Source organism: Taudactylus pleione, unplaced genomic scaffold (genome assembly GCF_031769625.1).
Source record: "Taudactylus pleione unplaced genomic scaffold, aTauple2 ptg000016l, whole genome shotgun sequence".
Taxonomy (NCBI): domain Eukaryota; kingdom Metazoa; phylum Chordata; class Amphibia; order Anura; family Myobatrachidae; genus Taudactylus; species Taudactylus pleione.
Genome location: NW_028284418.1, coordinates 34,085,431 through 34,113,004, shown reverse-complemented (window position 1 = coordinate 34,113,004; position 27,574 = coordinate 34,085,431). Strand labels below are relative to the sequence as shown.

Sequence of the window (27,574 nt, the reverse complement as noted above, 5' to 3'; positions counted from 1 at the left end):
TAGTATCTTTATGCAAGAATGCCAGTGGGCAAAACTGACTGACACATTTATGGCCTGATTCTGAGATGCACATGAGGGGGTCGCAAGTCTGGACACCAATTGCAAACGGATTTTGAAGGGTATGCTAATGTACCTATCCGTCCATATTCTGAGTTGCAGGAATAATGGTGATGATTTGAGGGTGTGCGCCTTCCCCGCCATTACACCCTCAAATCACCACCATTACAGGCACTTACCCATACTATGCGCAAGAGCCCCATCTGAATTTGGCATCCACTCTGCATATGTTTGAAGCAGAACAGGATGTAGCTCTGCCTATACTCTCACAAAACGCCCGGAGACAACCATAAAACGGTTCTCTTACATGCGACCACTATGTTGCCGTCCAAGAGAAAAGACTGGTGTCATGATCTCCCACCAGTGGTGCTGCTTCAATGTGTTCCAGCCAGTCTGGTCTCATTTGGTCTTCTGTGAGCATGCAAGCCTGTGCAGGGCCGGCTCTAGGGGTGTTTGACCAGTGCGGTCACACAGGGGCGCCACCCATAGAGGGCGCACCCCTCCCTAACATCCAGATTTGTCCCGCTGTTCCACCCGTGGGCCGAAGTGGCCCGCAGGTGGTCAAATCGGGAGGTTGGGGCTGTGCAGCGATGCCGGACCCCGGCATCCATTCAGTGATGGGAGAGGGCTGGGGGAAGCCCAGCTAGTGAGGCTTACCCCAGCCTGATGTTATTTGGAGATAACGTCACGTAGGGGGTGTGACCTATGGTGCTCAAATTCATGTTGACGCGTGATGTTGGGGCGCACTGTAAAGAGCAGACACAGGGTTCTCCGACCCCTGGAGCTTGCCCTTAGCCTGTGTTAATTACATGATACAGCAGCTATGTGCTTCTTCGGTGACTTACTAATTTAAAACCTACTCCACGGTGCTTTCTGGGCCACATCATTGGGTCAGAATTCTTGTGTTTGTTACCTGTGGTTCATGTAATCCTGGTCTCAATGTGTCACCAGAACTAGATCTCTCTCTGAGGATCAGTATCCTGGCTTCTGAGCTATCTTGAAAACTTGCTCAGTATTGTTTACAGAATTAAATTTCTGTGCTAACTGGAAAACATGCTCAGTATTGCTCACAGCATTAAGCTCCTGTGCCATCTGGAAAACCTGCTCAGTATTGCTCACAGTATTCAGCTCCGATGCCATTCTGTAAAACCTGCTCAGTAACATTCAGTTCCTGTGTTATCAGGAAAACCTGCATCACCATTTCTGGACATTTCTACAGATGTGAGTTATCCATTCCTAGACTGATTCATTGTTGACTTTTGTATCCAGTATTATCAGCCTGCTTAGGTACCAGCTTTATTCCTGCACTGTACTCTGTATAATAATAAACCTTATTGATTCACTTATACTTTTGTAGTGCTTATATGACTTCTGGCAAACACGCAAACACACACACACACACACACACACACACACGGGACTTCTCTGAAATGTGACAACTGGGATGCGTCAATTTGCAAAAAATAAATAGAAATAAAAAAACACTAGGCATGGCTATTTATAGATATGTGTCTATAAAGCACAACCCAGCCGGCTTAATGATGACATGCTAAGTGCGTTGCATGTCTGCCTTTCTTCATTTAGCTTGGCTGCTAAACGTAGGAAGCAAACTGAACAAAACATATGCACATACCATCAATGTATGAATGTAAACTCATTTCACTAAACCCATATATTAAATGATTTAATCCATCCATCCAGATGAGTTTTATCATACTCACCGAGGTAAGCCCAGCAAATACATATTGCCTTAACTCACAGTTCAACACTAGGCTGCAACTGCAGCAGGCATGTAAAGATTAAATCTGACACTAGACCATTTCTCTTCTGAATTCAAAGCAGACGTGTGCCGAGTATTTGTGATGAGAGCAAAGTCTGTATAACAATATTAAAGCAACTGTTAAATAATGACATTTTCTTTTAAATTAGTGTTCTGAAGTGCGACCATTTCAGCAAAGTGACTCATGCTGGGTACACTGGCAGATATATTGGCCGATGTCTGAACGACATAATTCACAGAAATAGTGCGTCAGCTGTGCTGCACAGCCAATGCCCAATACAGTATATCTGCAGATATTTTGGGACATCGTGCTCTGTGTACGGGTGGTCAGCCGACTGCCCGTACACAGAGACGTAGAGAGGCCAGATGACTGGGGCGTGGCCTAATCGAGGGAAGAGTGGTCACGTCCCCTTAGGATTTTTTGAGGGGGCGCGATCAGCGCGATCGCTTCCCCCCACAGGCAGAGGAGACTGATGCGGCTGCTCCCACTGCAGCCCAGCACACAGCAGCATGCGCTGGGCTGCTCTGATTTAAGGGGGGGGGGGGGCACTGGGCCACTCCAGCAGCCCGGGCTTAGCCAATACACTTTACTGCAACACTCCCCCCCTCTCATCGAGCAGACCTGGCAGGCCCCTACCGGAGGCAAGTATTATGTGATATTGAAATGAAGAACTACCCTCTACCTGTAATAAATGTGCAGACATTGGTGTTGCAGTACAGATTTCTGTAAAAATGCCACAAATTAAATAAAAAATTGCTAGGAGCTAGGAGTGGCACCAGATATTTAAATCGGGACTTGGAAAAAGAACCAAAAACCCTGTAAGGAAGTCTAACGGCTCATGCGTGATCCAACTGCAGGCAGCCATTGTAATGAATAAGATAATGACAGCAACGAGGCCTACAATCTGTACGGTAGAAAATCAAACTATGGATAATTCACATTTTTAACATAGAAAATTGTTCTTACCAATTAGACACTGGGCAAATGTGGTTGTTTGATAATGCCATCGCGTACCTGCAATGAAAGAAACAGTAAATTATAGCACAAACACATAGTGGCAAAATAAATCACACAGACAGTGACCCCAACGCCACGTCCCTCCACCTGACATTTACCTTGCTGCTCCCTTACTTGCTATGCACTCAATTTCCAGAAAAGTATTGTAAGAACGCAACACCAGCCCTTTCTAAAGGTTATTAGAGCGCAGCACATATTCACTCACCCAAGTGTGTTTCAGTACATAAGACAAGTTTCCCTTGTCTCACTTTATAATTGGTCAAGGGCATAATGGCCTTCTTTCAAGTTTGGAAGAAAGATAATAGCACAACAAGTCCCGCACAATTTAACATTCAACAGGTTAGTCTTACCCACAAATGCAGAGAGCTATTTTGAAGGTTGAAGCACCACCGGTGACATGTCAGCCAGTGACATCACTAGCACTCCGTGTCACTGTGTACTGACAGCTTGGAGTCCAATGTTTATTTGCTTATATGCACATAATGGCTGTAGATGAGATATGCACATTAACATTGTATACAAACTATATTTGCTGCTCCCTCCGTGCAATCTTGAAGGGCAGCTCCGGGGGTGGAGGGGAGGATAGTGTCGGTGGTGTTATGACGTGATTTGCGTCATCATGGCTACTGACCCTTGCTGTAAAACGCAGCAAATGGCAGCATCACAAAGCAGAGGGCAAGGTTATAGTGATATCTTGGAGAACTTACAGGCGAGTCTACTGGGCATTTTTGGATAGTAAGGAAGAATGACTTAAGTCTACTTATCAAACTCATATTATAAATAGTATTTGCTCTTTATTTTAAGGTATTTGGCAGTTCTGGAAATGAAAGTAACCACATCTAGTTACTTTAGCACAAAAGTATATAAATGTAACATCACAAATTGTAACATTCTAGAGAGAATATAAATATATTTTTCCTGTCTGTTAGAAATAGAAAGATGACTTGGATATGATACTCAAAGTATCATAAAGTCCGACCTTTATATTGGTAGATGTAATTTCATTCGGTGAACGAAAAAAAAACTTATTCATGACATGAAACAGTGAATTAATCTCTCTAGAATGTTACAATTTGTGATGTTACATTTATACAGTATACTATTGTGCTAATGTAACTAGATGTGGTTACTTTCATTGCAAAAATCAAAATCATGTGGATAAATATAAATGATCTTAGTTAAATTCAATATATATGTATAGCACGGGGAACAGGCACCAAGTACAGCAATCAGCTGTGGGAGTTAGCTGACAGCCAGGAACGCTGTATCATTTACTTGCTTTCTTCCTTTGCCTGATTGGGGCTATGGCGACCTTTTGTATTCAAGGTACCTACTTTTAAACAGCAAAACAAAAAGTCTCCCCACAAGACTGTCAATTACGAACAGCTTCATCAAGAGTAAGTGTGCACACTAGACAAGACTTCACATAACTATCGTATGACAGCAGGGGATTGCCATCTTGGAACTACACTCTATTGGATTATATGCCATCCTGAACACATGGTTGCTTTGATATATTTACTTGATGACCTCCCCTTATTGTAAATCAAGTTGTTGTTTTTTTTTTTTTTACTGGGCATAGAAGCTCTATTGTTTTTTTAAAATATTTTCTACTGTGACTGTCAAAAATAGGATCCTAAAAAGATCATTATTTGTGAGCAGATCTCCAGTTCCTCACCACATTTATAATAATATGTATGGACACCTACTGCAGAAGGAGAAGAGTCCAACATTAAAGAGAACTAATCCATCCATATATGTGGTCAATAGTTTCTGTATGGATAGACATTATCGACAGCCTGTCTTGTTCTATTTTATTATATACCATTTATTGTATTGTATTTTATTGTGACTCTTCTAACAAGTGTGATACCTCTATGGAATAAATTTATATATTTTTATTTAGCGCTCTCTGCACATCAGTTTACTTATATATTGATTTTTTTTAATGCAAACTATTTTTACTGAAAGAGGACAAAGCAATTCCAAATTAAATACAAATAGATAAAGTGTGTACACATATAAACAATTGCTTATTCCATCTTGAGTAATACAAAAAATTATCAATATAATAAAAGTCACTTCAAAAATACAGAATATATCAATCAATAACCCAAAAGAGAGTATAAGAGAAATAAAAGAATAAAAAGAAAAGAATAAACAAGAAGAAGGAAGGGGAGATAAGGGGAGGATAGTCCGAAGGGAAGAAGGGATTGAGCGGGAGACAAACAGGGGGGTATTAGAGGGGACAATTTATCGTTGTCCGGTCTACAATTAATGTATATACTTGTGAGTGGTCCCAGACTTTAACAAAAAGAAGTTAGGACACTGCAGAAACGTATGTATTAAGTACACCATTGAAATTATTGTATAATATGGAGTCTTTAAACATCAACCAAGGTAGCCTAATGGCAGTAAAGTTGGTAGGTCTATCTTTAGAGAAAGATACAATGTCCTCCATATCCATGTAATAATATATTCTCTTAAACCAGTCTTTAAAGGAGGGAGGAGAAGTAGATTTCCATAAAACAGGAATGACGGCTTTAGCCGCGTTGTTTAGATGCCGTAATAGGGAATTCTTATATGAAGCCATGGAAGAGGAGGTTATGTTTAAAAGCCAAAACCCAGGGTCTCTGGGGACCTCCCCTCCAAGAATTGATTTAGAACATTCAAACACATTCCTCCAAATTGGGACTAGGGAAGGACAGTCCCACCTTATATATTGAATTTAACTAAGATCATTTATATTTATCCACCTGATTTTGATTTTTGTATTTTTTATTACAGGGAATCAGAATAGACCCCCTCCTTAGGAGCTGCTTTGATTGAAGATAGATTTAACAACTTAACTAATTGTTAATTGTTTATCTATATATGGTTTGCACCCGAATTAGTATATATTTTTGTATACTTTCATTACAAGTTGGTTTTTCTTGATTTTATAAGACATGTATTGTTGAAGAAATACTTATAAATTTATGAACAAACCAACGCAGAATTGTATTTATATAGTTTGATAATTGTGTGCGGTGGGCATTTGCACTGAGAATATTCATTGAAGCCTTTCTGGAAAGACTACAACATATAGCACAATACCTTTTACAATTTGTAATTTTTTGAACATCACTTGCTAACAATGATTAAATACACAAATCAGGAACCTGCAAACGCCTATAAAAAGACGACAAAACTACATAGAGCGGTCAATCTAAATATTTATCTATATATTCCTTAGTGGACGGAGAGACAAAAATAAGGTTTTTACAAAAATAAGTCTAACAGGACAAACCCTCCATCAATAGAGTGTAAACCAACAGTGAAAACACAGTAACGGAGGTCAGGCAACCATTCTGCAGGAACAACAGGAAAGCTGCACTTATATAGTGCCTTATGATAGGAAGGAAAAAGGGTGTTGCGATCAGTCTCCCCAGTCAACTGTAAAGAGTATACAGAAAAAGATTGTGACCCAAGATTACATGTCATCTGATGGACAAAAAAATCCTATTTTACATCCATGTGGACAACATTTCTTTCTTCTAACGGCTATGTCTAACATGTTTCTCAGCAACTCATCTCAAGCACCGCATTTGACTTTTAAGAGAAAGGGTAAGCAAACCATATGCACTATTGTGTTTTTTTAACTAAAGTATTCTTTTTTTTAATCTTAACTGGTTCTCTACAATAAAGATTTAGCAATTTAAAATAAAGCAAAAATAAAATATTAGCACAAGTCTGTTTGACAGATAGACCACTTAGTGTTTATAGTTACAAACCTTTTATATTACATATTTTATTTACCTCCAGCTAAATGATGAATCCTACAATATGAAAACAATTCCACCATGCAGGTATGAGAGAAAAATAAATTTGCTTGGAGATTATAGCCTACCACCAAATGAAATAGATTTCCAAATATAAAACTAGAATAACCAGATATATATTTGTATACAAAAAGTGTCCTGCAGACATTAGAAATCCTTAATGGGTTTAAGTGGGAAAGTAGACTGATTATTAAAGTGTTAACATGTATTACAGATCGATCTAGACGTTCTGCTTATGCTTGAAGTTGAAGCCTATGCAAATACTTTACAATGCATATAAAAGATACTCCTATTATAGCTCCAGTTTTTAAGAAGTGGGAACAAATTAAAGTAGAGCACATGTGTGATGCCCTAACTAGGCTGGGAAACTGCCGTGCAGTGATCTCATTTAATAATATAGTAACAAACAAGGAAGCTCTACAAGAAACAGTATCTTGATTGGTAAAGTATCCACTAGTACAAGATACTAGGGTTCTTGGTGAGGACGTATTCTGCTGCAGAACACCCCAAAAATTCTAAAGAAACAAATCCTGCATCTGAATCAGACAGTGCACTTCTGTTAGACATTACTTATCATATAGTCCAGATAAGAAGATGAGAACATTACTACTGTGTTTGAATATCACAAATCAAGCAACACATTCAACATCATGGAAGAAAGGCCCTTTCAAAGATTTCTAAATACAGAACAACTCCAAGCTTTTGGTCAAGGAATGCGGCCTTCGACTATGCCAAACATGTTCCAACCGAAACAAGGTGGCAATGCTTGTATGTGACTAGCTCTCCAACAAGCGCTTAATTCTTGCCTGCTTCATTAGTAATGCGAATTTACAGTTTTAAAGGAAAATAAAAAAAGCACTGAATATATTTGACATGTTAAAAATTGAGTCTCACCACCTTCTCCAGAAACAAACAAAAATTACATATTAGTCATTAATAATAATGAAAAAAAAAGATCCCCTACATGTTGTGTGTGTGTGCTGGTCTCCTGAGACACAAGTGATATGATCCTACCTATGCTCTTCAAATGACACATATTTATTAGAATAACTATATGTGAATAGTCACGGGATAATATAGTCAGTATAGCCTCAGCCTAGAACTGTAAAACTTAACCTAGCAATAGTTTAGTTATTTACACTAATTTCAATCACCCAGTCAGTCATAATTTCCAATCACAGACAAATCCAATTGACATTTTTCAAGCTTAGATTTTTTTTCTAATTTATTTATTTATTTATATCTATACTGGCTGCTTTTGCATTTAGTACACACAAGGTAATTTAGAGTCCAGCTACTACAAGCTCTATTCCCAACTCTAATGCTGCGTATCCACTACGCAACATTACTGAGCGATTGCACGATTAAGACATCATAATCGTGCAATCACTCAGTAATCGGGCACAAATCGTGCACATTAATGTCGGAAACGACCAGCGATGCATGCTTCCGCTGGTCGTTTCCGACATCAATCATCGCCCAAACATGCTTGTCAACCTGATGATAACGTCTGGTTGAGCATGTTAGGGGATGATTGATGCGCCCACTCTGAACGACTGCTCGTTCAGTGTAGGCACAGCACAGACTGTGAAATGACTGCATGATTACAATGTCGCAATTGTGCAGTCATTTTTTGGTCTGCTAGTGGATGTGCGGTATTAGGGGCATATACAATTGAAAGCGAGATTTTCGTGGCAAAAAAAATAATAATATATATAATGGCTTAGTAACGAGTTTTATCACCAATATGAGTGATAAATTCCACTGTGTATGATAAGTGGTGCTCCAGCCAATCAGCTCCCAACTGTCAACTGTTAGAAAAAGGACAGTTGGGAGCTGATTGGCTGGAGCACAATTTATCATACACAGTGAAATTTATCACTCGTTTTGGTGATAAAACTCGTTAGTAAATGGGGGCCAAGGTGTCATAGCCCACGTATATAAATGTTCTTTATTTATTTATGAATTGGTTACTGTACATGTGCATGTGACCTTTGGCTGTGTTTGCATCTACATGAATATTGTGCTGTGAGTTATCTGCATTCTGCTTCTGAACTAGCTTATCTAACGAGACTAATAGCTGCATAATTATGCTTTTTACTACTGGTAATTTTACCATCAGAAACTTTCAGCTGCTTTATCAATTGTAATTTATACTAACTTTTACAAGCACCCTTCAAAACATATGCATATCCAATATACCGATTTTAGTTTGTCTGTGTGCACACAAGACATTTTATGTGTATTTACATATTTACATTGCTCTGGATCCATTGTACGCTACTGTAATTTTAATTGTCGTTACTTTTAAAGTAAATCTATTTTGTCTTACAGCACCGTTCTCCCTATCTTTTATTGGTTCTTCGCTCTTTTTTGCGGAGTTCAGGTGAGCTGCAGCTGTGGGTTTTTCATGTAAGTTTCCTATTTAGGTTGGACACTGTTACACATGAAGCATCCGATTTTTTCCTACTTTTTGGCCAGTGCTGTCTAGCCTGACAACCAGAAGAAACTTCCGCTCTTGTCCCCGAATGTGGGGCATCATGACACCCAACATTCATGAGGAGCGTGGAGAATGGAGATGGCATTGCCCAATAGAAGCCTATCGGCTTCTATTCGCAAAGTGCTGTGAGAGGGATCCAATCCACGGCACGTGTGTCATTCAATGCATGCTTAGAAGGACTTCTGGGTCATAAATCCAGAATTCTTTCTATCGCAAAGAACAGCTCTCCCCAGGAGAACTGTCCTTTGCCATTTTATTTATGCATAGCAATGTTATTTACGCTGGCATACATGTGATGAGCGGCGGAATGCATCGCATGCAAAATGCGATGTCATGTATCCCGCACTATATACACTCCATATGCTCACCAGCATATGGAGGGTAGTATAAAGTATAGTGCATTGATATAAACTATATACCCTCCACATGGTGTGTGTGTGTGTGTGTGTGTGTGTGTGTGTGTGTGTGTGTGTGTGTGTGTTGGTGGTGGTGATATTTTTGTCCTGGGCTCCACATGGTCTAGAATCAAGCCTTCTTTCTTGTGAGCAAGAACACAGTAATACGTAGCACAAAAATAAATTGTGAATGGCGACTCAGACTAATCTGTGGAGACACTTTCACTTGGATTCAACTATACTTGAATTGTGAACTGGTTGTGTCAAGTAACCAGATTACGACATGTGGAGGCCATACACACACACACACACACACACACACACACAGTCAGGTCCATAAATATTGGGACATTGACAGAATTTTCATATTTTGGCCTCTATTCACCACCACAATGGCTTTGAAATGAAACAAACAAGATGTGATTTAACTGCAGACTTTCAGATTTAATTTAATGGTAATTACATCCAAATCAGGTGAACGGTGTAGGAATTACAATGGTTTCTATATGTGCCTCCCACTTTTTAAGGGGCCAAAAGTAATGGGACAAACTAAACAATCCTAAATCTAACTTTCACTTTTTAATACTTTGTTGCAAATCCTTTGCAGGCAATTACATCCTGAAGTCTGGAACGCATAGACATCACCAGACGCTGGGTTTCATCCCTGGTGATGCTCTGCCAGGCCTCTACTGCAAATGTCTTCAGTTCCTACTCGTTATTGGGGCATTTTCCCTTCAGTTTTGTCTTCATCAAGTGAAATGCATGCTCAATCGGATTCAGGTCAGGGGATTGACTTGGCCATTGCATAACATTCCACTTTTTAGCCTTAAAAAAACTCTTTGGTTGCTTTTGCAGTATGCTTCGGGTCAATGTCCATCTGCACTGTGAAGCGCCGTCCAATGAGTTCTGAAGCATTTGACTGAATATGAGCATATAATATTGCCAAAAACACTTCAGAATTCATTCTGCAGCTTTTATCAGCAGTCACATCATCAATAAATACAAGGGAAAAAGTTCCATTGGCAGCCATACATGCCCACGCCATGACACTACTGCCACCATGCTTCACATGATGTTGTGGTATGTATTGGATCATGAGCAGTTCCTTTCCTTCTCCGTACTCTTCTCTTCCCATCACTCTGGTACAAGTTGATCTTTGTCTCATCTGTCCATAGGATGTTGTTCCAGAACTGTAATGGCTTTTTTAGATTTTGTTTGGCAAACTCTAATCTGGTCTTCCTGTTTTTGTGGCTCACCAATGGTTTGCATCTTGTGATGAACCCTCTATATTCACTCTTGTGAAGTTTTCTCTTGATTGTTGACTTTGACACATATACATCTACCTCCTGGAGAGTGTTCTTGATTTGGCCAACTGTTGTGAAGGGGTTTTTCTTCACCAGGGAAATAATTCTTCTGTCATCCACCACAGTTGTTTTCCGTGGTCTTCCGGGTCTTTTGGTGTTGCTGAGCTCTCCGATGCATTCTTTCTTTTTAAGAATGTTCCAAACAGTTGATTTGGCCACACCTAATGTTTTTGCTATCTCTCTGATGGGTTTGTTTTGATTTTTCAGCCTAATGATGGCTTGCTTAACTGATAGTGACAGCTCTTTGGATCTCATATTGAGAGTCGATATCAACTGATTCCAAATGCAAATGTCACACCTAGAATCAACTCCAGACCTTTTACCTGCTTAATTGATAATGAAATAACGAGGGAATAGCCCACACCTGTCCATGAAATAGCTTTTGAGTTGATAGTCCCATTACTTTTGGCCCCTTAAAAAGTGGGAGGCACATATTGAAACCATTGTAATTCCTACACCATTCACCCAATTTGGATGTAATTACCCTCAAATTAAATCTGAAAGTCTGCAGTTAAAGCACATCTTGTCTGTTTCAGTTCAAAACCATTGTGGTGGTGAATAGAGGCCAAAATATGAAAATTCTGTAAATGTCCCAATATTTATGGACCTGACTGTGTGTGTATGTATGTATGTATGTATGTATATATATATACACATATACACACATATACACACATATACACACACACATGCATATCGCACCCATTTATTTCATTACTGCATGTATGCCCACTCCCGATAACGGTGGTATCCAATAGAAAAACACAAAAGTTATGTGCAAATAATTTTTTTAACATATACCCACACGAAAATTAGAAAAAAATAAAATAAAAATGGGGAAAATCAGTCTGCCCCCCCCCCAAAAAATAAAATGATTGGGAAAAAAAAACACCTTTTCTGGTTTGATATTTTTTCCTTTTATTCGTACAAAACAAAACAAACAAAACAAATTTAAGTACCGCGTGAAAAAAATAAAAAACACTCACCCTATTGGATAGGTAAATTCTCACCACTGCGGGAAAAACCCAGCGCCGTGGGTTTTTTCAAAATGACACCTGCAGTTAGATATGCCCCTATACCTACATGTTTAAAATGTATTCGCTCCTCACTATCTACCCCATCTGTGTCGCCCATCTGTCTGCCCTCCCCTTTAGAATGTAAACTCTCATGAGCAGGGCCCTCATCCCTCACGTGCTTCTCCTCCCCCTACTTATAGTATAATTTACTCCTAACTCCCCACAACGGCACCTAACACCTGGTTGCTCATGTCCTGCTGCTTGTGTTATGCAGCTATGTTTATAAACCATGTCCTTGTCCTACATTGTTTTGTATTACTATTAACTGTTTTTCTTGTGTACTCATTTATGTACTGTGTAAGGCGCAGCTGAACCTTTGTGGCACCATATAAATACAGGATAATAACAATATGGGTTTACCAAGGTGCAAAATGGCAGCTTCTAGCTGGATTTATTCCTTATAAAATGAGGAAGTATATTTAGAACTCCATTTAAGAACAAGCGATATCCCCTTTAACACTCATTTATGACACTAAAATGGGTCATGACATCAATTCAATATATAGCAAACAGTTGTAAGCTTAAACTTACCGTTGTTTCTAATGCTGGGTACACACTAAGCCGATATATCTGCAGATCAAGTGATTTGCAGATGATGGATGTCCGTACACACTGAACAACCATCATCTGTGTTCAGTGTGTAGAAGGGGGTGGGTCCCGCGGCTGCTGCTGCACGTGTATGGGCGGTCCTCAGACCACCCGTACACACTTGCAGATGGACAGATATGTCTGCAGATATATATCTGTCCATCGGCTGTGCAGCACAGCCAAAGCGATATGTCTGAACGACGTTGTTCACAGACATATCGTGGGTAGACACTGGCCGACGGGCAGCAGATATATTGGACGATCAATTGTTTGGCCAGTGTGTACCCAGCTTAAAGAAATTTTTATGCCATCTATAGAAGGTGTAAGCCAGAGGTTCCCAAACTCAGTCCTCAAGGCACCCTAACTGTCCAGATTTTAAAGGATATCCATGCTTAAGCACAGGTTATTTACTTTAGTACCTCAGTTTGATTATACAATTTGTGTGCAAGCATGGATATCCTTAAAACCTGGACTGTTAGGGTGTTTTGGGGACAGAAAGAAAAAAAATAATAATAATAATAATCTTGGAGAAAATGACTTTGTAAGCCAGCATCTCTCCTAAAGGAAGGGAGACTGGAGAAATAAAAATAGTGAGGATAAGAAATAAAAGATAACAGAAATTTAGAAGAGCAACTTTCATTTGTTGTTGGTGAAGATGATTGGTATCAGTGCTATACAACAACATTGCTGAAATCTGCCTAAATATACAGTAAATAGTCTGTAACTAGAGAATCACACCGTGACAAAAACTCTACTACTCTCAAGGACTTCCATTGAGCCATAACACTTTGAAGCCAATGATAAACCACTGATTGAAATCAGTTTGTTTTCTATTTTTCAGTTACAGAGAAACTGCTTTAAAAAAGACAATTATTACATCTTTAATTAAATTGTCAGGTTTAAAAACAAAATAAAGCTTCTTCTGAATTAGAAAAGAAGCTGGTCAACAAACTTGTGTAGCACTACCTCATGCATACTACCCCTTCAGTTTCTTACATGGGTGGCTCAAGGGGTGGGCCGACGGGGCACTCGCCTGTGGCATGCTGGCTGAGAGACGCCGATACCAACTCCTTGAGAGCCACATTGCCAGGGACTTAGCTGTGCGCTGTGGCAGTGACTAAGAGGTCTATGTACTAGGTCTTGGAGAGAAAGTGGACAGCTATAAAGTACCAACCAATCAGCTCCTGTCACTTTACAGGCTGTGTTTGAAAATTTACATGTAAGAGCTGAATGGTTGGTATTTTATCTCCACTGTATCTGTCTCCAAGGCTTGGTACAGAGACCCCCTAGTGATGGACCAACTCACATTCTTTTGCCAATACCTGGCTGTTGTGATACAGACGTTTGGGCCTCTTGGAGCAGGGAAGTGGTTTGCTGGATAGAGCAAACCACTTCCCTAGTTCCCCCAGAGTCCAGACATCTCACACTATGGTCAAAAGGTTCAGCACAGTGACAAGGGGCCTCATTTAGTAACGAGTTTTATCACCAATATGAGTGATAAATTCCACTGTGTATGATAAGTGGTGCTCCAGCCAATCAGCTCCCAACTGTCAACTGTTAGAAAAAGGACAGTTGGGAGCTGATTGGCTGGAGCACAATTTATCATACACAGTGAAATTTATCACTCGTTTTGGTGATAAAACTCGTTAGTAAATGGGGGCCAAGGTGTCATAGCCCACGTATATAAATGTTCTTTATTTATTTATGAATTGGTTACTGTACATGTGCATGTGACCTTTGGCTGTGTTTGCATCTACATGAATATTGTGCTGTGAGTTATCTGCATTCTGCTTCTGAACTAGCTTATCTAACGAGACTAATAGCTGCATAATTATGCTTTTTACTACTGGTAATTTTACCATCAGAAACTTTCAGCTGCTTTATCAATTGTAATTTATACTAACTTTTACAAGCACCCTTCAAAACATATGCATATCCAATATACCGATTTTAGTTTGTCTGTGTGCACACAAGACATTTTATGTGTATTTACATATTTACATTGCTCTGGATCCATTGTACGCTACTGTAATTTTAATTGTCGTTACTTTTAAAGTAAATCTATTTTGTCTTACAGCACCGTTCTCCCTATCTTTTATTGGTTCTTCGCTCTTTTTTGCGGAGTTCAGGTGAGCTGCAGCTGTGGGTTTTTCATGTAAGTTTCCTATTTAGGTTGGACACTGTTACACATGAAGCATCCGATTTTTTCCTACTTTTTGGCCAGTGCTGTCTAGCCTGACAACCAGAAGAAACTTCCGCTCTTGTCCCCGAATGTGGGGCATCATGACACCCAACATTCATGAGGAGCGTGGAGAATGGAGATGGCATTGCCCAATAGAAGCCTATCGGCTTCTATTCGCAAAGTGCTGTGAGAGGGATCCAATCCACGGCACGTGTGTCATTCAATGCATGCTTAGAAGGACTTCTGGGTCATAAATCCAGAATTCTTTCTATCGCAAAGAACAGCTCTCCCCAGGAGAACTGTCCTTTGCCATTTTATTTATGCATAGCAATGTTATTTACGCTGGCATACATGTGATGAGCGGCGGAATGCATCGCATGCAAAATGCGATGTCATGTATCCCGCACTATATACACTCCATATGCTCACCAGCATATGGAGGGTAGTATAAAGTATAGTGCATTGATATAAACTATATACCCTCCACATGGTGTGTGTGTGTGTGTGTGTGTGTGTGTGTGTGTGTGTGTGTGTGTGTGTGTGTGTGTGTGTGTGTGTGTGTGTGTTGGTGGTGGTGATATTTTTGTCCTGGGCTCCACATGGTCTAGAATCAAGCCTTCTTTCTTGTGGGCAAGAACACAGTAATACGTAGCACAAAAATAAATTGTGAATGGCGACTCAGACTAATCTGTGGAGACACTTTCACTTGGATTCAACTATACTTGAATTGTGAACTGGTTGTGTCAAGTAACCAGATTACGACATGTGGAGGCCATACATCATACATCATGCAGATACTTACCTCCTGTCATTTCATTGGCACTGCGACTGCAAAACATGTGTAGGCACGGTAAAGGACACAATGTTCAACATATTATGAAATACACATGTATACAGAAGTGGTTTATGAGGAGAGTAAAATTATAATATGCAATCATAGATAAAACGTACATTTTTCAGTCTGTCTAGAAGATTCGATATTTATTTGACACCCGGCACACAAAAGTTACACCTGCACTATGCATGCACATAAAAAAATTATTTCTCCGGGAGAAGGGAGAGGGATGTAGTCAGAATGTCAACATTAAAACTGTCGACACTATAGTCAGTGTCATGTGAATGTCGAAATTAAATGTCGAAAGTTCTGAACGTCAACATTATGGTGTCGACATTTCATTCCACACCCGAGGGAGTAGCGTTACCTAATCCTATATTCACTCAGCTAGTATGTAATTAACGTTTTTGTTTTTTTTCACTGCACACACATATACAGTACATAAATGTTGGGGTGCTTCCTCATGGGCCACCACGAGACAGTCAAAAGCTATAAATGTATTAAGTCCTCCATCTAGGAGGAAAAGAGGGCACTTACCAGACTGATATAGCAATTAAAGCTTTAACTTAATTTAAGAGTCAGCCAAACAATATTCCAGTGTCGACGTTTCGGTTAGTCAAGACATCATCAGTATTCCAATAGGTAAATCCTAAAAGCACATCCAAGGAAGATGAATGTGCCTTTTGAATTTACCTATTGGAATACTGATGATGTCTTGACTAAGGTCTTGCAGGACTGAAACGTTGACACTGGAATATTGTTTGGCTGACTATGCTCCATGGACTGAGTATCTTCCCAGATGATTTAGAAGGGAGAAAATGCGTTGGGATATTCCTGTTGATACCTCACTACGTGAGGCAGATAAACATGTTTTACATATTTAAATTGTACAAGTTCATTCATGTTTTTTATTAAATTGTGTATATTTTTTTATGCTACACCATTGGAGGTTGTTTTCTTTTTTATTATATGAGCCCCACAATGTTTCCAGAACACTGAAAATCACATGCAGACACTGAAAACTTCTATAAATATTGGTACGGAGTAATCAGTACCTTGGAAGTATCTGGTGCATCTTTAAATAGTTGCATGTTTGAAGTGTAACTTATCACCATTAGGTATCTTCTATTGTGTATATCACTACACCCATTTTAATTTTTTCGCTATTACATGACTGCACAAAAGGATATTTTATGGAATTAAATTTTTCCTTCTTTATATGATCTACGTATTCACACCACAAATTTTGGAACAAGGACAATATAGAAAAACCTTCATATAAGAACACAGTGTTACAGCATTAAATTTTAAAACTTACACTAAAGTCACTGACTCCAAACACACTTGCCGATGTCGGCAGCGACGGAACAGCGGGGCCATGCTGCATTTGGCATAGTCAGCGACATAGCAGGTACACACTGGCCGATGTGACCGATATGCTGTCCGATCCGCCGGGCACCCAACCCCACAAAAAATAAATTATAAAATGAAAGTGCTACACTAGAGTACTTCATTGATACAGTATGCTTTTACAGAATATTTAAACAAACATTACATCAGAAATGGATTAAGGCAATTTACACAGAGACCGATACAGCCCCCACCATGGAATGTGTGTGGGAGTTTATTTAATACAGCCTGTTGAATAAGTCACACAGCTCTCTCCGACCATTAAAAATAAAAAAAATAAACCTAAAAAAGAAAGAAAAAGTATCCCAGTATGAAAACACAAAACAGATCTTCCATTTAAAAGTCAATTATGGAAGAAAATGGATATTTAAGTTGTACTTCTGCTTCTCAATAAGTGTGTTATGCAAAATAAACAGCCAAAACAGAGAAAGCCTTTGTTCATACATTTATACACTTTACAGCCTTATAGAAGAACACTGCGAAAATAGTTTAAATATCCGCAAACAAAAATTTAACTTTTAAATAATTTATTATAGAGAAATGTATTCCTGTGCAGGCTCGGGAGGAGGATAAGGAACATAAAGCAACTGCATTTAAGTGCAGCAATACTTGTTCAGCATCAAATAGACTTCCAAGTGCCTACCTGCCACTAACAAAACTAAATAGCATTAGGACAAGATCACTCACTCTAAACTGGTTATTTCTGTGTCTGTTAGCTTTAATTTTCATTACATGGGGTCATATATTGACTCATGTTTTAGGAATAACAAAACAACTTGACAAAATCAAAATACTTAAAACTACCAAACAGCAGCATAGTACTGTAAAAACAATAGATAAAAACTAATAAATTAAATGGTAATCCACTGATACTTTTATTTCATGTCAAATTGTTTTTAAAATCACACCAGGCTGTCTAGAACTATGCATATGTAAACATTTACAGGCACATCTGACCCCAGTAACAGGTCAGACAATGCAGGGCAAAGAGTCTACTGACCTCACTGCTACAGTGCTCTGTAAACATTACAATTATTGTACCCCACTGAAGATGCTATCAGACCACGCAGAGGTGTCAGGAATTATTGTTTCACAAGGACTTCCATCTAGTGTACACATACTGTTTAAGGATACTTCTATTGTAATAGTTTAGACTGAGACCCTGTAGCAATGGGAAGCCGTGTGAAAAGGTCAGAGAGTTATAGTCACGCACACAGCCCAAGGGGAGACTGGCCTACTCCAGACAGAGCTGCACAATATTACCTATTACAAATCAGTGGGACTTTTAATATGTGACTTGTTATTATTTAAATCTAGATACAGTTATATATTTTAGGATGAACTGCAACTTGCTCTGATGGCTATCCAAGAAATATAGAATACCGGGGAGCAATTATAAAATGCAACTTAAATGGTAATCTTTTTTTAATATAATTTGCTGCATTACCCTTATGGAAATTATCTTCTTAATAATTCCCTACCCACCAATTATTTCAGTGGCTCATCCATTCCTTTAGACTAGACCAGTATTGGCTAACCTTGACACTCCAGCTGTTGTGGAACTATATATCCCAGCATGCCCTGCCACAGTTTTAGCATGCCCTAATAGCAAAACTGTAGCAGTGCATGCTGGGTTACGTAGTTCCATAACAGCTGGAGTGTCAAGGTTAGCCAACACTGGACTAGACGAGGGGTCTTCAAACTTGGCCCTCCAGATGCTGTGGAACTACACATCCCAGCATGCACTGCACATAGTTTTAGCATGCTGTTATATCAAAAAGGTGGCAGTGCATGCTGGGATGTGTAGTTCCACAGAAGCTGGAGGGCCAAGTTTGAAGACCCCTGGACTAGACTATAGCCATTAGGAATGGGTGCGAGTAGAAGGACCAATCATAGGGCACAATCAAGAGTTTGAAGATTCTGATTGGCCCAGTCATTCGTTTAAAGTCAAAACCACCTGGTTTTACAAAAAAGGCGGGTATCCACTACCCAATTAAAATGAGCAAGTGAACGATAACGATATTACCGTTCATTAATAGTTCGCAAATCGGCCATGAAAATGTCAAAAAAGACCAGCAATGCGCACTCCCGCTGGTCGTTTTTGACATCTATCATCGCTGGAGCATGCTGGTCAATCGGCCGATAATGACAGATTGGCCATGCTCGGGGATGAGGGAGGGCACGTACACTGAACAACTGATCGTTCATTGTAGACAAAGCACAGATTGTGAATCGACTGCATGATTATAATGTCGTAATCGTGCTGTCGTTTTACAGTCTGCTAGAGGACGTACCCCTTTATTGTGGTATTAAATCTAGTGACTCTCGCTGGAATCACGCCGGCTCACGAATATCTCAGGCTGTTACATTTGGCCCTGGAAATTAATTACTGATAGTATAGCTGCCACTGCAGAACAACGAAAGGTACAAAGATGAAACTACAGCTTAAAAACAACAAAACGTACATTGATAAATGTCAATGTCCCTTTAAGGACAGAACATTTATTTTTACTATAGCATGTTATAGTTCCCCAAGTAGCTGTTCTGACAATCAAACCAATCTCTACAAGAGAACAGCGGCATTTAAACTGCTGGATCTGTCCAAACATGAACAAATTAGCTTCAAAAGCACATGGATCAAGGTCCAATTTGGCCAATGATATACACAGAACCGGCAATGAAGTTTACTTGGAGAACACATGATCTAACCAGTTAAGTGCTGCAGAATATGTGTGCGCTATATAAATAACTGGTAATAATAACAATGATAACTAGTAAACTCAGAATTTTATTCAAAATTTTGCCCAAGACACATTCAGGGGGTGTCCTTACACATACAGTAAAAGAACAACCAATTATACTACTTTACACTTCAAGCTATGCAGGGAATTGGAAGAAAAAGCATTAAGAAAAACAAACAAAAAAAACAAAAAAAAACTACATCAGACATAGAGAGAGCTTATTAACAGCTTTAGTGAATCCTGGTCTCCTTGGGGACATGTAGAAACACTGCCAAAGCTTGGGATCCAGCTCTCTCCACAGCACATTACCAGATTTCCCCATCTAGATGTGCAGTATGCTCTTCTGCACAGTTCAACAGGAGGCTAAATACCAATCAGGGAATCCTGTGACACAGTAATGGATGCGGAAGACACTTTTTCAAACCACCAAACCAGTAAATAAGAGGCTGGAATCACGGAGCATCCATTAAAACAACAATACTCCAAAGGCTAGAAAACAAAATATAGAAGGGACGTGATCTTCCCACTGTAAAGGGAGATTAGATTTTAGAAACCATATAAATATTTGATTGGAGCGATTACAGATTTGGAATGCTATTAGCAAGGCTGTATCTTTGCGGCAAATTGAGTGAACAGGTATTGTAGGGCCGCAAATTACAGCCATTTACTTACAATGCCCTTACACAAAGGGGGGATTCCATAGCTTTATCGAACCTGATCTTCCGTCTAAAGTGACAGGAGATCAGGATGCAATATTTAATTGTTTATGGATGCCCATGAATTATCCCACATGTCGCGCCCAATTAGACAGAGTTTAGATGTGTAAAATGGCTAAACCCGTCTAAGTCCTGGTTAGCGAGCCCAAACCATGGACTTATCACAAATATCTGCTCGCCACCTCAGGAGGTGCAGAAATGTGTCGTCCTGCGGCTATCACGCACAACAGATTCTTGCTCCGTTGGGTGCCCATTAGTCAGAGGCGCCGGCGCAAACAACTGAACTCCCCCCAAAATGTCTAAACTAATGGTCTACACCTGGTTGAACTAATGTCATCCTTTATGCTATGAATCCAAGGCCTTTGCAGGTAGTGAACATCTTTAAGCATCTTAGGACAGAGCAACTTCTATATCTTTCATCTCTTTGGAAGTTTGCAGAAGCCTGAATCTGTGTGACAGACATGCAATCTCCTAGTTAAACTGCAGTTTTTTGTACCCAAAGCCAACCTTCAACTTGAAACATCAAAGATCACGGTCAACTGTATGAATGCTTTTACAAGAGTAGTGTACGCTAGGAGAAAGGTATCATCTTTCCTATGTAGCTGGAACGTCTGCTGAATTTTGGCTTCGGTTGGTCTCTCCAGAAAATGAGAGACAAAGACCACACGTTCACAGAAATGAAAGGAGATAGCCATGATCTGCCATCTATACAGCACTAGAGATAAACTACTGGTGGGTTATTTTCAGCTCAAGTACCATTCTGCTTTGGGTTATTGATTTCTGGCAGGTTTTATATTCATTGCATGTAATTTGTTTGTAACAATCCCCTGGGGGCTCCTTCACACCTTCCTGATATTAATGTGGTTTCAGACTTTAGGATGAATGGTTTTCTATGGGTTCCCAACCACCTCTGTTCAAAAATTTTAAACACTTCATTTAAAATATTTCAATGTGGCATAATCTATTTTAATGTGTTAACAATAACTACAAGTACAACAGACAATAGGCAAAAGCGCAATATATCAGAAGTACATGGAAAACGCTTTACAATAACAGAAAACTTCAAACATTATACATATTATGATGCTCCAGATCCGAAAGTTTGCACAAGACTACTGAAGATTACTATGCTTATTATGCATTAGCTGAGATTTATTTATTACCAGTTATTTATATAGCGCACACATATTCCGCAGCGCTTTACAGAGAATATTTTGCCATTCACATCCGTCCCTGCCCCAGTAGAGCTTACAATCTATATTCCCACCCACATGCTTATACACATACACACACTAGGGGTAATTTTTGTTGGGAGCCAAAAAACCTACTAGTATATTTTTGGAGTGTGGGAGGAAACCGGAGCACCTGGAGGAAACCCACGCAAGCACAGGGAGAATATACAAACTCCATACATTTTAGAGTCTGACAAAGGAGGAAATCCCGATCGTCCTTTGGGTAACTAACCTAATTCTCCCCCCTAACCCTAAACCTCCCCCCCAAGGGCCTAATCCTAATCCCCCCTACCCCGCTGCCTTAACCTAAATCCCCCGGGGGGGGGCCTAACCCTAACCTTCCCCCGGGGGTGCCGAAGCCCAACCCCCCTTCCCCCGTAGCCTAAACATAACCTCCCGGGGGGTGCCTAACCCTAAGTCCCCCCCTGGGAGCCCCTAACCTAACCCCCTACCCCCCACAGCTGTCCCCACCCGGCTTACCTTCGATCGGTAAGCCGGTGTCGGGGTCCCAACGTAGGTCTGACAGGCGTCGGCATATCCACGCCTGTCATTAGTGCCTTGCCGAGATTAGAAAGTCGGGAAGCCGGCGGTCGGGATTACGTCCGTCGGCTTCCCTCCATACAGGGGTCACTGTATTTGCCTTAAGGATTTTTGGTGGAGGGGGAAAGTCCAGATACATGGCCATATGGAGCCAATAATGTAATATTTTTTCCAAACCTCTCCAATTCGCTAGCCAATGGCAAAGCTTTCAAGATAAGCGTAGCAATCTGAAGCTATGCATCAGTCCAGAAGCGATACATGGGGAACCATCTTCCAACAACACAGCCCAGCTGCATTTGCAGGCCTTCAGTCTTTCATGTGATAAAATGACCACTGTGCACATGCAGTAAACAAGGATAACCTAGCCATAAAGAGGTTAACAAGAGGAAGTTTCCAATTTTTATCATCTAGAAAGTTGCAGACATTAATAAAATATGAGCCATCTCCAATGACACATACAAAGAAGATATAGCATTGAATACATTGTGCAGACCTTGCAGATCATGCAGGATTCTATATTTATAAAGCAAACAGGAAAATTACAAATGCCAGAGGATACCTTGCTGCAGAGCAGGATCATCTCTGCACGTTACACTCACTGCAATACAAGTAAAGAAACGACACTACCCAACATTGCATCTTCAATAAAACAAAAAACATGTATTTTATATTTCATATAAAATACCAAATAACAAAACAAAGCAGAGCACTGCATCTAAACATGTGTAGTCACACTATGCCCCCCTGCTCCTGAAACTTACTGCCACACTTAGTTTATGATAATTTTATATTACAATAAGAAACCATGTGACTTTAGCCCTCTCAGATATGGATTACATAAAAAGAAGTGCAATTTTGATGCACATGGGCAACAGGGTAGGTAAAAAATTTAGATTTTCAAAATTATGACATTTACCGTGCTGACATTCAGTATGTCCACATGGATGGGAGGTCGACATGTCAGATTCAGAAATGTCGACATAATTGTGCATATTGACCAAGCGGTTTGCCATAGGACTGTTGCCCTAACTGCAGCCTAACCCTAAAATCAAGATGAGGAAAAAATAATAATAAATAATAATAATAACAACAACAACAACAACACAAAACGGGTGTCGACATTGTGCCAGTCGATATTCACAATGTCGACATTATGTTAAGTCGACATTGTGGACCTCCCATCCATGCCAACATTCAGACCATGGGCCTGATTCAGAGCCGGACGCTCTTTCAGAGCGCTCGCTCTGAATCAGTGCCCTCCCTCTCTTTTTTTTAGAGCGGCCTCCTGGCCACTCGCATAGCTGTGGGTGACCACCCACAGCTATAGTGAGAGGCCAAAAAGATGGTCGTGATGGTCAAGACCATCGCGACCATCGGGCTTGCGACGAGACCCTTGTGGTAGGGTCTAGTCTAACGCAAGCCCTGGAGTGCTTTCGGCTCTATCAGCGCCGAGAGCACTCCCACTGACATCACTTGTGATGTCAGTGGGGCCGGCCCCAGACGGTAGGCGTTCCCATGGGAACGCCTCCGTCTGGGCAGCCACGCCCCCGGCACGCCCACCAAAGGGGGCGTGCTGTCACTCACCATCGACAGCACGCCCCCCTTTGTAGCGAGACCCATAGCAACGGCTTGGCCGTCGCTATCCGGGTCTCGCGCATGTGCACGACGGAGCCAGCTCCCTCGTGTGCATGCGCACTTGGCCAACATCGACCCGCTTGCGAGCGCTCAGCGTTTGCGAGCGGGTCTGAATTAGGCCCCATGTCTACAGTCTGGTGCTGACGTTCTGAACATATACTGAAGTCGACATTGTGGACCTCTCACCTATGTTAACATTCAGACCAGGTCTACAGTCTGGTGTAGTTTTTAATATTGTACTGCATTTGGATCATGCATAGTTAGGAAGATTCTGGCGTTAAGAGCCTGCTTATATTTTGTTCACAGATTTATTGTTGTTAATGTATGCTATAATCACCCACCATACAGCACTGCGGAATGTGCCAGCTTTTTGCAAATAAATAATAGGATGCCATTTACCATAACATTGTTCACATAACAAATCACCAAAGACTGCACTAATTGTGAGATGGCAGAAAAATACACAACAGTAAGTGCTTCTTTTAATTAGGGATGAGCGAGTTCGGTTTGATGAAATCCGAAAAGTAGTAAAGTTGTCCAGGGGGTGATCGCTCCATCAGGGGTACTCCCCCCAAGTGCAAAAAAAATAATTATTTTTTTCTGTGTTTGAGTATTGTGTGCGCAGCAGCCGCACGTGCATCAACAAAGTAGCAGCGCCAAGCATGCGCCTGTGCCATAAATCAAGGGCCGGCTGGCTCGTCTGTTGAAGGGTGGTGTAACCCACAAAGTGCATTCCAAAAAAAAAAAATGTAAAAAATATTTTTCTGTGTTTGTGTGCTCCTTAGCCGCACGTGCATCAATATCACGTAAATGGAGGACAAAAATTGTCCGATAAAAATAAAATAGGGAAAGATCAAGAACCACTTCCTCCTAGTGCTGAAGCTGCTGCCACTAGTCGTGACATAGATGATGACATGCAATCAACGTTGTCTGCCAAGGCCGATGCCCAATGTCATAGTAGAGGGCATATGAAATCCCAAATGGCAAAGTTCATGAAAATGACCTTTAAAAAACCAATTTAAATCATCTGAGGAGAAACGTAAACTTTCCAATATGCCATTTACGACATGGAGTGGCAAGGAACGGCTAAGGTCTTTCCCTATGTTCATGACTAGTGGTTCAGCTTCACATGACGATGGAAGCCCTCCTCCCGCTGCAAATATCAAACGAGATAAGCTGGCAAAAGCACAGCAAAGAACTGTGCGTTCTAAGATGATATCACAAATCCCCAAGGAGAGTCCAAGTGTGGCGGCGGTTGCGATGCCTGTCTTTCCCAACACTGGATGGGAAGAGGTGTCTCCTTCCACCATTTGCACGCCCTCTGCAAGTGCTTGAAGGAGCAACCACAGTCCACTTGCTGATATTCAAATTGAAGATGTCACAGTTGAATTACAACAGAACGAGGATATTGGTATAACTGGCGCTGAGCAGGAAGTTGACGAGGAGGATTCTGACGGTGATGTGGTTTGTTTAAATCAGGCTCCGCGGGAGACAGTTGTTGTCCGTGGGATGACAAAGCCCATCACGGTCATGCCTGGGCAGAAGACCAAACATTCCACCTCTTTGGTCTGGCAATATTTCTATCCAAATCCGTACAACAACTGTCTTGCCATATGTAAAAGGTGGAATAAGTAGGGGTAGGGACGTTAACCACCTAGGAACATCCTCCCTTATACGTCACCTGCAGCGCGTTCATAAACAGTTACTGTCAAGTTCAGAAACTGTGGATAAGACCGTAAGCAGTCCAGGGACACCTAAACCCCTTTTTCCTGTTGTATCCAAGCGCCTGCAAACCACACAGTCAACTCCCTCCTCGTCAATTTCCTCATCAGTCAGGATCGGAAGTAGTCCTGCAGGTCAATGTCACTGGCATGATTGACTCACCTATCCGGGATTCCTCGGGAGGATCCTGCATTGCTACGCCAACTGCTGCTGGGAGTTGTTCATCATCCCAGAGAGGAAGTAGGAACATCACTACTTCTCTTACTAAGCAATTGACCCTCCAACAGTTCTTACCGAGGAGGATGAAGTACGACAGCAGTCATATTGAAGCAAAGTGGATAACCGAGACCTTGACTGCTATGTTGGTGTTAGAAGTGCTTCCGGTATCCACCATTAGTGCAGTGGGATTTAGACAATTGATGGAGGTAGTGTGTCCGCGGTACCAAATCCCATCTAGGATTCCACTTCACTAGGCAGGCGATGCCGAAAATGTGCAGAGACGTCAGAAAAAGTGTCCTCAGTGTCCTAAAAAATGCGGTTGTACCCAATGTCCACTTAACCACGGACATGTGGACAAGTGGAACAAGGCAGACTAAGGACTATATGACTATGACAGCCCACTGGGTAGATGATTGGCCTTATGCAGCAACAACAGCAGCGTCACCAGTAGCAGCATCTCAGAAATGCCAGCTCGTTCCAAAGCAGGCTACGCTGTGTATCACCGGTTTCACAAAGAGGCACACCGCCGACAACCTCTTCGAGAAACTGAGGGAAATCATCGCCCAGTGGCGTACCCCACTTAGACTCTCCTGGGGATTTGTGATATCTGACAACGCCACCAATATTGTGCGGGCATTACATCTGGGCAAATTCCAGCACGTCCCATGTTTTGCTCACACAATAAATTTGGTGGTGCAGAATTTTCTGAAAAACGACAGGGGCGTGCAGGAGATGCTTTGGGTGGCCTGAATAATTTCTGTCCACTTTCGCCGAAGACTGGAGCACCAGCAAACATTCTTGAACCTGCCCCGCCATCACCTGAAGCAAGAGGTTGTGACGTGGTGGAACTCAACCCTCTATATGCTTCAGAGGATGGAGGAGCAGCAAAAGGCCATTCAAGCCTATACATCCACCTATGACACAGGCAAAGGAGGGGTTATGCACCTGACTCAAGCGCAGTGGAGAATGATTTCCATGTTGTGCAAGGTTCTCCAGGCCGTCGCACTTGCCACACGTGAAGTCAGTTCAGACATTGCCAGCTTGAGTCAGGTCATTCCCCTCATCAGGCTTTTGCAGAAGCAGCTGGAGAAAGTGAAGGAGGAGCTAAGATGGAGCGAGTTTGGACATCTGGTCCGGACTGAAGGACCTGGCAACAATTTCTGACATGTCTACTGTCACTGCATATGATACTGTCACCATTGACAGAATGGTGGAGGATTACATCGGTGACAGCATCCAAGTAGGCATGTCAGACAGTCCGTACCTGTACTGGCAGGAAAAAGAGGCAATTTGGAGGCCCCTGTACAAACTGACTATTTTACCTAAGTTGCCCCCTTCCCCCCTCCCCCCCTCCTCCAGTGTGTACGCCGAAAGAGTGTTTAGTGCAGCCGGGAACCTGGTCAGTGAAAGGCGTAGGAGGTTGCTTCCACAAAATGTGGAGAAGATGATGTTCATCAAAATTAATTATCAATTCTTCCAGGGAGACCAGCCTCCAGAAAGTACAGAGGGACCTGTGGTGGTGGATTCCAGCGGGGATGAATTAATACTTTGAGTATGAGGATCTACACGACACTGAAGAGGGTGAGGAATCTGTGGATGAGGACGAAATCTTGCCTCCGTAAAGCCAGTTTGTGCAGGGACAGATTAATTGCCAGCTTGTTTTGTGGGGGCCGAAATGAAGCAATCATTTCAGCCACAGTCGTGTGGCAGACCCTGGCGCTGAAATGATTGGTTTGTTAAAGT

At 41.2% G+C, this 27,574-nt stretch overlaps 1 protein-coding gene across 1 annotated transcript in view; it reads right to left on the bottom strand.

The window, feature by feature from the left end:
* Positions 1-27,574, bottom strand: part of LOC148541929 (transmembrane protein 150A-like) — a 178,576-nt gene that overhangs the window by 126,034 nt on the left and 24,968 nt on the right. The window contains exon 2 of the mRNA XM_088473540.1: positions 2,805-2,852. Coding sequence (XP_088329666.1) covers positions 2,805-2,852 — 48 coding nt within the window. The remainder of the gene's footprint in view (positions 1-2,804; positions 2,853-27,574) is intronic.